General features: G+C 40.7%; 1 protein-coding gene across 1 annotated transcript in view; it reads right to left on the reverse strand.

The window, feature by feature from the left end:
* Positions 1-13,866, reverse strand: part of ROCK1 (Rho associated coiled-coil containing protein kinase 1) — a gene marked incomplete in the record, with an annotated part of 198,119 nt that overhangs the window by 29,303 nt on the left and 154,950 nt on the right. The window contains 5 exon segments of the mRNA XM_077492551.1: positions 2,877-3,065; positions 9,102-9,187; positions 10,162-10,255; positions 11,889-12,054; positions 13,186-13,289. Coding sequence (XP_077348677.1) covers positions 2,877-3,065; positions 9,102-9,187; positions 10,162-10,255; positions 11,889-12,054; positions 13,186-13,289 — 639 coding nt within the window.

The following is a 13,866-nucleotide window of genomic DNA, read 5'->3' on the forward strand; positions in this document are numbered from 1 at the left end:
CGGAGTCTGCTGGGGCAGCAGGGAGGGTTGTTAGCACAGGGTCCGCCGCCTGGGCGGTACTGACAGTTCTGTGTATTGTGTAACAATTTTGCCTAGTTCTCCTAGTGGCAGGCTAACAAACCCATTTAGTTACAGAGAGGAGCTGTGTCGGTCGGTGAATATAAGAGAAAATAGATTTGATTTATAATATACTTTACATCAAAAAGATCTCAAAGTGCTACAAGTTAAAATGAACAATTATACCGATAAAACAAACATCTAAAACTAACAAAAAGCTTTGCTAAAAAGAAATGTCTTAAGGCCTTTTTCAAAACATTCAGTAGATTGAGGAGCCCTAAGGATTTCAGGTAGGGCATTCCACAGGCACGGGACAGCTGCACAAAAGGCCCTGTCTCCCATTGTCCTTAGTCTAGCTCTGGGTACATGAAGAAGATTTATGTGAGTAGAGCGGAGGGAACGTGTTGTGTTTTGCGAGTTAAAAAGTGCTTAGATATGGGGGGCATGTCCATAAATACATTGATGTGTAAGAAGGGAAACCTTATACTCAATCCGGGTGGAAACAGGAAGCCAATGGAGTGAGTGGAGAATGGGGGTAATATGCTCATGTTTCCGCACTCTCATTAGGATCCTTGCTGCAGAGTTTTGAATGTACTGAAGCCTCTGCAGACTCTTTCCAGGAATCCCAATAAGAAGTGCGCTCTTGCTCCAACGCATGCAGCAATATCTCATGTGCGATATAAATACCATTTACATATGTGGGTGGGATTTACGAACGTGTTCACTTCTGTGCGTGAGCACGCGGGGATGCTTAAAAAAAGAAAAGAAAAAAAAAAGTTGTTTATTTTTCTTTATTTTAAAACTTTGGCTTCAAATTTATTTATTTTTGGTCCCTTTTATTTCTATTAAACATCCCTTGTAATAGGAATAGTGCGTGACTAGTCCTCTTTATGGAGAAATCTGAGGTCACATCTCTCCTTCAGGCTGGAAAGATCAAGATAAAAATAAATAAACTGTCTCAGCCTTTCCAGCCACGTGCCTGGCATTGTTTACATCTGCCAGCCCTGACGTGACGTCATAACGTCGTGCCCGGGGGTCAGAAATGACTGGGGACCATCTGAAAGATGCCTGTAGATGCATGCATCATTCAGATATCTCCAGTCAATGACGCCATATGACGTCCTTGGGCTGGAAGTGGTTAAAGTACAACTAAAGGTAAAATGTTCTGCATGTTTTTTTTGTTTGTTTTTTAAGCTTTGGATAGAGTGGAGAGGGATTAGAACATGTCGGGTTTTTATTGCGGTCTGTGTCCCCATTAGGGAGATTCAACCTAATTGTCCTGTTTACCATGATCACTGACAGTAAAAAAACAAAAACCCTAAATTTTGGGTTGTCCTCAGAAAATAAAGGGAAATCTTCCCATGGGAACACTAGTTCTGCTAATCTGGGGGCCCGCTGGAGTTGGCTGGGATTTCCTTTCACTTACTGCTTTGGCTATGGGAAAGGAAGTAAAGGGACTGTTCCCCGATGGGACAAAAACGGCTAAAAACAAATTGACAGGGTTTATGAGTGTCGCCTATGCTATCCAAAATGAAAAAAAATAAAATAAAAAGCGTTTTGCTTTAGTTCTACCTTAAAGCGGGAGTCCACCGGGACTCCGCGTTTTTTTTTTTTTAAAAGCCAGCAGCTACAAATACTGCAGCTGCTGACTTTTAAAATAGTGACACTTACCTGTCCAGCGCGCCCGCGATGTCGGCACCCGAAGCCGATCTCTAGGTCGTCTGTCGGGTCCTGCCGCCGCCATCTTGGGTATGGGAATCAGGAAATGGAGCCTTTCGGCTTCATTTCCCGGTTCCCTACTGCGCATGCGCGAAACACGCTCCGCAATAAGGACGCTCCCCGCTGCCTCTGGGATCCATGTGTTTCCCAGCAGGCAGCGGGGCACTTGCGGGAAGGGGCGGGCACTTGCGGAAAGGGGCGTAAGTTACGCCCCTTTACGCAGAGAGCTATCCCGGAAGTGGGTGCAGTTACCTGGATTATCCAGGTAACTGCACCCCCTCCCCCCTGAAAGGTGCCGATTGTGGCACCGGAGGGGGGGGAGGGTTTCCGATGAGCAGAAGGTCCACTTTAGGGTGGACCGCCGCTTTAAGGTACATTTCTATATCAAAGGGCAACCCCAATACATTAACATTTAAAGATTAAATTATATCCCAATTCATTGTGACCATAAACTGTATTAATAAAACCTGCTAAATCTCAAAACATCAATCCAATAAGATTCATTATTGATCTGGCCTCAGCAGAGTTAACTGTGATTGGCTAGGTTTAATTTGCACACTCTTTCGAATAAGGAATTCTCTCTCTTAGGGCTTGTTCACACTTGACCAAATTACTGACACTCAGCAAACGCTCCTATAGCGTTTGTATATTAGTAAGGGGGTCAGACAGGCGTCAATGAGCTTTTAAAATGGAGTGTTTTTCAAGCGTTAAACGCTCCCTAAACGCCCTATGCATGGTTTCGTAGCATTTGATGAGCAGTAAAACTGCTCCACAATGGAAAGTGACTAATTTTAATGCACCACAACACCGCGCTGAAGACTCCTGCCAGAGTGTTTGCGGAGCGTTACCATAGACTTGAATGTGGAGGCGTTGAAAGGCTTTAAACTCCTCCTGACTCGACATGAGGCTTCAACTTTACGACTACTTTATACTAACTCTTAGTGTGAACAGCACAATGTGCTATCTATTATATCTTGTGCATAGGCGTTTGAGGGGCGTTTTTAATGCCTGGCAAACGCCTCTCAAGTGCCTGCTCTTGATGTCAGTGTGAACTACCTTCAGATAACAGCTCATAACATCTGGAAACGAAAAGGGATTACCATTAACGTCTCTTCTATCTCTTTCTGGAACTTTATAACCATTTGATTGTATTTCTCCTTCTCTTGGTTAAGATCTAACTGCAGCTTCCGGTTTTCTTTCTCCTTCTTTCTCAAGTCTTGCGTGTTCGCTTTCTTTCTGTCCAGTTTGAAGTCTTTCCTGTTCATAATTTCAGCCAGTTTATTTACAGCCTGAAAAATAATTAATATAGTCAAATGCACTTCATTTGTAGTTGATGCTAGTATTGTATACAAACATTTTGTGAACACTTCGTATATGAAAGAGATGTCTTCTAAAGCAGTACAGGGCCTGTGCCAACAAGAAACAAGAGTCACCACAGAAAAAGCAGAAGAATGTTGTTCCATAGTGGCAAGAAAAGCAGCTGCAACAGGAGATCCAAGTAAAATAAGAGGTAGAATGTAAGATCCAAGGACAAGATGTGATAAGTGGTATAAAAAGGCAGGTAGGTTTCTGTAATGCAAGAGGAAGAAAGCTCAGACAACGTACATTATCTCACAAAAGTACACCCCTCACGTTTGTAAATATTTTATTATATCTTTTCATGTGACAACACTGAAGAAATGACACTTTGCTACAATGCAAAGTAGTGAGTGTTCAACTTGTATAACAGTTTAAATCTGCCGTCCCCTTAATATAACGTAACAAACAGCCATTAAAGTCTAAACCACTGACTACAAAAGCCAGTACACCCCTAAGTGAAAATGTCCAAATTGGGCCCAATTATCCATTTTACCTCCCAGTGTCATGTTACTTCTTTGGCGTTCCAAGGTCCCAGGTGTGAATGGGGAGCAGGCGTGTTAAATTTGGTGTTATCGCTCTCACTCTCTCATACTGAAAGTTCAACATGGCACCTCAAGACAAAGATCTCTCTGAGGATCTGCAAAAAAAATAAATGATGGCCTAGGCTATAAGAAGATTGCCAAGACCATGAAACTGAGCTGCAGCATGGAGGCCAAGACCATACAGTGGTTTAACAGGACAGGTTCCACTCAGAACAGACCTTGCCATGGCCAACAAAAGAAGTTGAGTGCACATGCTCAGTATCATATCCAAAGGTTGTCTTCGGGAAATAGATGATTGCAGCAATGCTGCCAGCACTCAGAGGTTGAAGGGGTGGGGGGGTCACAGCCTGTCAGTGCTCAGACCATACGCCACACACTGAATCAAATTGGTCTGCATGGCTGTCATCCCAGAAGGAAGCCTCTTCTAAAAATTGTGCACAAGAAAGCCCGCAAACAGTTTGCTGAAGACAAGCAGACTAAGGACATGGATTACTGGAACCATGTCCTGTGATCTGATGAGACCAAGATAAACTTATTTGGTTCAGATGGTGTCAAGCGTGTGTGGTGGCAACCAGGTGAGGAAAACAAAAGGCAAGTGTTTCATGCCTACAGTCAAGCATGGTGTTGGGAGTGTCATGGTTTGGGGCTGCACGAGTGCTGCTGGCACTGGAGAGCTACAGTTCAGGGAACCATGAATGCCAACATGTACTGTGACATACTGCAGCAGAGCATGATCCCCTCTTTTCGAGACTGGGCAGCAGGGAAGTATTCCAATATGATAACGACCCCAAAAACCTCCAAGATGACCACTGCCTTGCTAAAGAAGCTGGGGGGAAAGGTAATGGACTGGCCAAGCATGTCTCCAGACCTAAACCCTATTGAGCATCTGTGGACCATCCTAAAAAGGAAGGTGGAGGAGCACAAGTCACTAACATCCACCAGCTCCGTGATGTTATCATGGAGGAGTGAAAGAGGACTCCAGTGGCAACCTGAGAAGCTCTGGTGAACTCCATGCCCAAGAGGGTTGAGGCAGTGCTGGAAAATAATGGTGGCCACACAAAATAGACACTTTGGACATTTTCACTTAGGGGTGTACTCACTTCTGTTGCCAGCGGTTTGCGGTTTAGACATTAATGGCTGTGTATCGAGTTATTTTGAGGGGGCAGCAAATTTACACTGCTCTACAAGCTGTACAATCACTACTTTACATTGTAGTGACAATACATTTACATAAAATATTTACAAAAATATGAGGTGTGTACTCACTTTTGTGAGCTACTGTTGTCCCAGAGGGGTCACTTGCGGTCCAGACTGTTCCCCAAATAGTTGCAATGTAACCTAAGGCAAGTATATAGGCTGCAGGAACATGTAGTGAGGAAATCTGACACAGGCAACATGTAGAAGTCCACAAAAGCAGAGCAGGCAGGGTTCAGCGATCAAGGTGTACACCTTACAGGCCGAAGCCAGTGTTGGGAATGAAAAGGGGTATTGAAGAACAGAGCTTTACCGCCCTTCCACCACACTCAGTCTAGCAGATTAAGCCGTAGAGTATAACCTTATCTCAACAGTACTGCTTAATATCAGTCAAGGCATGGTGGATAGTACCTTTTTGGGTGCCTTGTGAATAGTCAAATCCTGGTCTTCACAGCTCAGAATACTGGCTAGCAGTGGTCTATAGGTGGAACACCTGGTTTTGCAGGGATCCCGTGAGCCCTTTCCACTGCAAACATCATAACCCAGTGACAAATTGTGTCAGGGAAAGTAGATTTCAGCAATAAAGTTCGTCAGGTTCTGTCCCTCTGCTCTTTCAGGGAGGCCCACAAATCTTATGTTGTTCAAGTGGTTTTCCAATTCATCTACTTTCAGGTACCAGAAGGAAATTATTTGTTCTGCTGCTGAAATCTTGCTGGGGACTGATGCAAAAGCATCTTCAGAGAGGATAGTCTGTTCTTAAATTCTGACACCCAAACTCAAAATATTCTGCACATCCTGCCTCAAAAGACCTAAAGTAAATCCACCTTAAAGCAGTATTAAACCAAAAAGCAAACATATTGGAGCTTACCAATTCTTAGGTGTGATGGCTGCATTAGTTTTTTTTTTTTTTTAGGCCATTATCTTTTGGTGATCTGGCCAGAAAGTTTGTTGTTTTTCAGAGTACAAACTCTCCAGCAGAATGCATCAGTTTACATGGACGAGACAAGCTTCTTAAAACCGACAGGGGTGTTTAACCACTTAAAGACCAGCTGTCGCAGGTGTACAGTGGCAGGTTGGCTCTCTTGGGCGAATCAGCGTCATTGTAGGTCGGTCACGTTAAGACAACTAAGGGACTCAATGCCGGCAATTGGTCCTGAGAGACAGACAGAACAGAGATCTGTCAATGTAAACAGACAAATCCCTGTTCTGTCAAGGGAGGAGAGACAGATCTGCTGTTACTAGTGATTAGGAACAGCGAACTGTCTTCTCCTCCAGTCACTACACTCCCCCCAGTTAGAAAAACCTCCGTAGGGAACACTTAACACCTTGATTGCCACTAGTGTTAACCCCTTCCTTGCCAGTGACATTTATACAGTAATCAGTGGCTATTTTTAGCTCTGATCACTGTACAAAATGTCAACGGTCTCAAAAACGTGCCAAATGTGTCTGATCTCTCTGCCACAATCCCACTAAAAATAGCTGATTGGCATTAGTAGTAAAAAAAAATAAAAAATAGTAATGATAAAAATGCCATAAATCTATTCCCTATTTTGTAGACGCTATGACTTTTGTGTGAATAAAGGCTTATTGCAATTTTTTTTACCAAAAATATGTAGAAGAATACATATCAGCCTAAACGGATGAAGACATTTTTTGGGGGATATTATGGCAAAAAGTTTATATTTTCTTTTCAAAATTGACGCTTTGTTTATAGCGCAAAAAAACTCCCAAAAACTTGCAGAGGTGATCAAATACCACCAAAAGAAAGCTCCATTTGTGGGGAAAAAATACATTAATTTGGTTTGGGCACTGCGTCACACGACCACCCAATTGACAGTTAAAGCGACGCAGTACTGTATCGCAAAAAATGGCCTGGTCATTAAGGGGGCAAATCCTTCTGGTCCTCAAATGGTTAAAATGGTAAGCTTTAATTTATTAATGCAAAACCTTTAACCCAAAAGGAAAAAACAGTTTGCTGTAATGGATTTTTAAGTGTGAGCTGGAGTTTGGCTTTAATTTGTTAGTGCTTTTTAAAACTGCTAATACATTTAACACTAACCTTCCCCGCAGACTGACAATGCTACTGTCTGCTGTGCCGCCTCTGCTCATTCCTCCAGAGTTGTCTCTCACCTAACACAGGAGGTGCGTTACTGGCCAAATCACCACCAATGATTGGAAAGCTTCAATATAATATATTTTTGCGTTTAATACCGCTTTAATTCTTCAAGGATCTTCAAGGAAAAGTAAAGCACTGTATGTCAAGAGTGTATGAATTTCTATCGGAAATTGAGGCACAAGATGGTATTCCAGCAATAGAAAAATGGGAAGTGGACATGGGTATTAAATTAGAGGAGAGGCAGATGATGGCATCAGTATATAGGCAGGTGTCAGATACAACGTCTAGAGAGGTTAACTACAAGTGCATGATGAGATGGCAGTTAACTCCTGTTAGACTGCACAAAATAGATCCATCTAGATCTAGGTACTGTTGGAGGGAGTGTAAATCCCCAGGAACAGCATTTCACATCTGGTGGGAATGTCCAGAAATAAAGCTATATTGGCAGGAGATCTTAGCCTATATAGAAATAATAACCGGAGAAAAAATACCATGCTGCCCGTTGAAATGTTTGTTCTATGGAGTAGAGGATACAAGTGGTAATTCACAAATGAAAAATAATAAAGGAAAAAAATAAAAAAAATTAATACGTTGGTAGTTCTTTTGCTTAATGCAGCAAAAGCCTTGATACCGGTAAATTGGACACAAGTTAAAAAACCCACTATTAAAGAGTGGGTGCAGAGAATTGAATATATTAACAATATGGAATATTTGGTTAAAATGGAGAATAATCAAATGAACAAATATTGGGCAGTATGGAAAAAATGGAGATCATTCAAAAGGACTGAAACCTACATCCAGGTATTAATAGAATAAATTAGGGTATATTTTGGGAAAGCGGCGGGGAGGGAAGATAGGAAATATAAGGAAAGTAAGACAAAAGGTCACTGATTGTATTGTAAAGAACATTTGTTTTGTTTTTCTTTGTTTTTTTATACATTGTATTGGTGGTTTGTTTTGCATTTGTAACATATCTTTTCCTTTTTCGTTACTCTCCCGCTTGTTTTTTTTTACTGAAAAATCCAATAAAATTTAAATAAAATAAAAAAAATAAAAAATAAATACCGCTTTAATTTCCTCCATCTTGCTGTTAACAGTGTTATATCAGTTATGGCTAATGGCAATCTGAAAATTGACCTGCTCCAGAATGAGTTTTTGCTGCCTGTCTCCACCCTTCCTATTCTTAAACAAAGTTTTCTTAAACAGGAAGCTCTGCCCACAAGCAGAAGGCAAAGGAGTACTTTTACCTGTGGTCTTCCTGTAAGAAACAGCACAGAGCTATCAGCACATGTCAGTCTGGATCTCTAAAAGACCAGCAGCAGTGCCTTGACTCTGACACTAAAGCTATGAAGCTGTAGGCTCAGGAATTCCTAAGCAACCTACAAGCCAGGGAAGTGCACTGCTTTTTAGAAGAAGAAGAAATAAGAAGAAAGAAAGAAGAAGAAGAAGAAGAAGGAAGAAGAAAGAAGCTGCTTCTAAAGGAGTTTTGCGTTTTGTCTGTAGACACAGCTCAAAGTTATTCTATGTGTCCGTGCACTATAGGACGTTTAGAGGCATATTTTAAGCTCAGTGTTTTCTGGCAGAAAAAATGCTGAATGCTTTTAAGCTCTCCTAAAAGCTTATATAAAATGCTCAGGTCCACTTTAGGAACTTTAATTCTTGCGCTGCCAGGTCCACATGCTGCACTGACCAGAGGGGGTTTTACACACACACGTCCGATGGCTGCAACCATCGGGTGTGCGTTTACCTGACAATTCTACTTCTGGCTATTACTTCCACACACCCCTGGTAAGGGCCTCCCACCCACCTTGCTTGCTTATCTGAGGTCAAGGAACAGGCATGGCAGGTGGTGCCAGGCACAGATGTACAAGTATCTGCTCCCTTCCACGTCGTGTTGCTGACCCAGAAACGACATGCAATGTCATCATTTCAGGGTCCCCCTATCAGTTTTCCTTGCCAAAAAAAAAAACACACACAGTAGTGCATTCCAGTATAAATGAGTGCATGCAGACACATCCTAAATTTTCTAATCTGTACATCAATTGTCTGTTGTAGCTCTGTGCCGTCAAAACAATCACCTAAGGCTGCAGCCATAAAATAGAAGTCAGATTTACCTGGGTCTTAAGTGTTCTTTCAGTGTTTAAATTCTTCTCATACATAATCTTCATGTTGCTAATTTCCTCTTGTTTCTGCTTAAGCTCTAAAATACATGAAAAACATATATTACAAGGGAGTTCTGAGAAAAATTTTACGTATACAACTTAACGTATATTGTATTACCTTATACAATTTAACATATAGTGTATTAACGTATACAATAGAGTGTCCGTTACAGTGGTTTCTGGATTGTCTAAATCACTTCTTGACACAAGTGGGTGGACATAATTACCTATTCCCATTTTTATTGTAAATGGCAGATTGCTCCTTCAGATGTACAAAGAAGTAGTAAATACCAATATAGATCCAAAACCATCAATAGCAACTGGTAACGATTTTAATCTCTGCTACGCATGTTAGCAATAATGGAAGATAATTAGCTATGAATATAAAACGGTACTACATATTCAAAAGGTAATTATATCGGCTCATATTTATTCAGGGTGTTTTCTTGGTCCAGTCCCTCATGGTCTGGGAGGCAGCATTAGATCAGGTGTCTCCAGACTTTTCAAAAGGGCCAGTTTACCATCCTTTGGGGGGCCCAGATCGCAGCTAGTGAAAGTAGAAAAATGTCTAGGGCCCAGCATTAGTGAGAATAAATATTGCCTTAGGGTTAGTCAGTAGGAGAAGGAATAGTGTCCCGGCATTGTTATTAGTGCCCTATTGTTGGTGTCAGTGGGAGGAATAGTGCCCCAAAGGTTGGATAAAATCTAGCAATGGGCCACATCTGGCCCTTGTGCTGCAGTTTGAAGACCATCGCATTAGATGAAAAAAATGTGTGTCAGTGCTTGAATATGATTCAGGTAGAATGGCAGCATAGCTATTGATCCTATTAATACCAGATAAAAGGTAAATTCTGAAGATTTTCTCACATTCTAAAGCCTACACCATGTTGAAAGGGTACACTCCACATACAAAATTTTGCTAGTAAATGAAGTGGTTTATTTTGGAAGCAAGTGGTAAAAGACCAAAGAGGACTACTGCAAAGCAACTCATAACAACCTATATATTACCTACCTTCTTCCAGTGCTTTCACCTTCTCTATCAGATCAGCATTTTCTTTTGTTAATGTCTGGACATCTTTGGTTAATGTGTTGTTTGTTTCTTCCAGCTGTAAAGACAAGCTAAATTTGACACCTCTCATACGTGTTCAAATATTGCTAGAAAATAATTTCGAACCCCCAAACTATATATATATATATATATATATATATATATATATATATATATATATGTTCTGAAAGTAGAGGGACTGGGAAAACAAATCGTGGTTGTTGTAATTTTTTTTTTATACTGCATATTTGTGCAGCCGCTTATCAAACGCAAATTTTCAGGGAAAAAAACACTTCATTGAATTTGAGTGCACACAAAACAAAATAATTCACAATTGTTTGGCAAAATAAACAAGATGATGCTGCGCCAAGTAAACGGATATCAAACATGTTGAGGTTTAAAACTGCGCACACTTGTGAAATGGCAACTACAGCATCTAAAATTGTCCACAGCCAATTAACTGCCTGCCGACCGGTGGCCTGTCAATTGACAGCAAGGTGGCGCAGCTCGTTGCGGGAGGGCGTCATATGACACGCTCACCTTTTTGACCCACCAGAGGCACGCGCACCCGCCGTGTGATTGGGGACTCGATGCGCATTCCCCGGCCGTGATGTCCGCCAGGCACCCGCGATTGTCCGGTAACACAGCAGGACCATGGACCTGTGTATGTAAACACACAGATCTGTGGTCCTGTCAGAGGAGAGGAGACTGATGGTGCATTCTCAGTACAGAGAAACACCGATCGGTCTCCTACCCTTGTCAATCCCCCCCCTACAGTTAGAATCACTCCCAGGGAACATATTAACCCCTTGATCACCCCCTAGTGGTTAACTCCTTCCCTGCCAGTCACATTTATACAGTAATCAATGCATTTTTGGTCCCAAAAATGTGTCAAAAGTGTTCGATATATCCCCCCGCAATATCACAGTCACAATAAAAGTCGCAGATCACCGACATTACTAGTGAAAAAAATAATAATAAAAATGCTATGAATCTATCCTTTATTTTGTAGGCACTATAACTTTTGCGCAAACCAATCAATATACCCAAAGCTGCACAACAAGTATGTGGCTTGTTTGGATCCTAGCACGAACCTGCTTGAGCTATACTTTCTCATTATTAATCAGCTGATGCGCTTAGTGTTCCAACGGGGGGAAGGTGTGATATCTGCATACCTTTAGAAGTGATTAATCTTTTGGGAATCTCACACCAAAATGACATTACTATTGCAGAAAATGGACAAAATCTGACTTGTTTCTTAGTGCAGACATCTGGGTAATTCAGTGAGCCAATCAAACAGAAAATGGCATTTCTAGGGAAGTGCTGTACACAAACTGTGTGCAGAAGACATCCAGGTTGTCATATTGCATTTAACAGAAAATTACAGCTACATTTTCTTTGCTATTCCCTTTATCTTTTTTGTTTATAGCGCAAAAAATTAAACACAGTGGTGATAATTTACCATTAAAACAGAGCTCTCTTTGTGCGGATAAAAAGAACATTTATGCAAGTAATGCAGTGCCGTGTCGCAACAAATGGTCTGGTCATTTTTAGACAGGTTTCATATAGTGCCAACAGTTTGTGCAGCGCTTTACAATGTTAAATGGACATATAGGGGAGGTAAATCCTCCGGAGTTTAAGTGGATAGAGACATATTACAAGTAAAAACTATTAAAAGATAACAGGATTACCTTGCGGATAGTATGGTCCTTCTCTATGACATCTTGCCTGACTCTTGAAGAGAGCTTCTTATTCTCTTGAGACAGCTCAAAACATTGCTCTTCTAGAAGCCCCCGAGCAAGCTGCTCAGATTCTGCTTTGGTAACTGCCAGGTCCAGCTGTGCGGCAAGAGTTTCTCTGCAGAAGCAAGTGCAATGCTTACTTATTGTACAAAGGCTGTTGATTTCAAATACTAAGCATCAAATACTAGGCATCCTTGACTACAAATCTCAAAAGGGAAAATGGAAGTGTAGGTGTAAAAGTCTGGACAACCTTTTAAAGAACAAAAGTCCCCCTAGAGAGATAAAAGCCAACAGTGAAAGCTTTAGCAAGAATAGAAAGTCAAAATAAAAAACTGGACTTCACACGGAAAGAAATATGTGATCATCATAAAAGGAACAATCATGTGTGAAAATGTGCATTGCTCTGATAAACCAAAGACAAATGTTTAAGACAAAAATAACTAAAAGCATGCAAATCCATGTAATGGAATTTATTAAACCTTTCCTACAGAAATCTACAGACTGTTTTAAGTGTTTCCTGTTTTTTGTAGCACCCAATGACCAAAACCATGGCGTCAGCCTTGAACCAGCATAACGCAAGTACAAAGACATGTTTGATCCCTTTATACCCCAGGTAAAATCACTATTGACAGAAACCAGGAAACAACTGAAAAGTGGGAGACTGCTGTGGACAGTTTGGTTTTGAGCAACTCTTTTTCATGGGCACAATGGTTGATGGAAAATTTCAACAATTAGTACAAAGTTGCCAAACCTATATCCAGCACACAAGCAGTGCCAGTATGAAACAGACCCCATTTTCCATGGGGCTGTGAATTATGATCCTCTTGACTGGAGCTCAAACTGTCAGTACCAACTTATTGAATGAAGTATGCAGAAGCTCACATTGCAAGGTGTTACCTGCTTTGTTATCCGATTCATGGCTCTTAAATGTAGCATCACTCACAGGTTCTCCCCCCCCCCCCCCTCTTAATCCATATAAAGGATTCAATTGTGCTTTTTGGTAATTTGAAGATATTAACGTTCAAACTATTAAATCAAACTAAAAAAAAAATTGAGAAAATCAAAACCAAAACCTAATGAAACCTGATCTAGATATACATCTGGTATGTCATCATTCTTCCTGCCTTTCTACAGCATGAATTTTAGTAAATCTAGCAAACTCGATTAGGTTTGTGCTGAATTTACCAAGGTAGCAGGAATTACTCTAAAAGCACAAAGGATATCAGGAATATTTAAGAAAACCTACTTCTCATTATAATATTCAAACATTTTCTTCTCTGAATCCTGACTTAGCTTTGTCTTTTCTTCAACCTCCTCTTTCAGTTCTTTCACCTGAGTTTTGTACAACGTCTGTAAGAAAACAAGGGAAGATGTCAAGTTAGATTTGTTTTTCTTGGTTATACCTGCTACTAAAGTTGCACGTGAACTGACCCATTAAATCATGGCAGTAATAATTTTGCATGTTGAACCAGGAGAATATAAAACACAAGAGCAGGACAACACATCAAAAGAAAAAAAAAAAATAACGATACAATTGCACAGAATTTAATTATACACAATACAGTACATTCTTTTGCAGCCTAAAGTAGAATTCCTAACAGCATATTTGAATATAAGTGATAATAAAAATAACTGTCAACTATTTTCATTATCCATTTGGTCGGCTGATTAGTTTGGCTGTATGCAGAATGCATTTTTTGTCTATATGCCAGTACACACAGACCAGCACACAGAGCTCAAGACACCATTTATACATTTCAGTATACACAGTGCAGCTCAGTTCACCACCCATACATGTCATTCAGTGCATTTTAATAGCACTGATCATTGTATCATTGTCAATGGTCCTAAAAAAAAAAAAAAAAAAAAAAAGGGTCCGATCTGTCCGCCACAATGTTGCAGTGCCAATAAAAATAGATCAACATCA

Source organism: Lithobates pipiens, unplaced genomic scaffold, assembly GCF_037356315.1.
Source record: "Lithobates pipiens isolate NorthernLeopardFrog02 unplaced genomic scaffold, aLitPip1_a1.2 Scaffold_19, whole genome shotgun sequence".
Taxonomy (NCBI): Eukaryota; Metazoa; Chordata; class Amphibia; order Anura; family Ranidae; genus Lithobates; species Lithobates pipiens.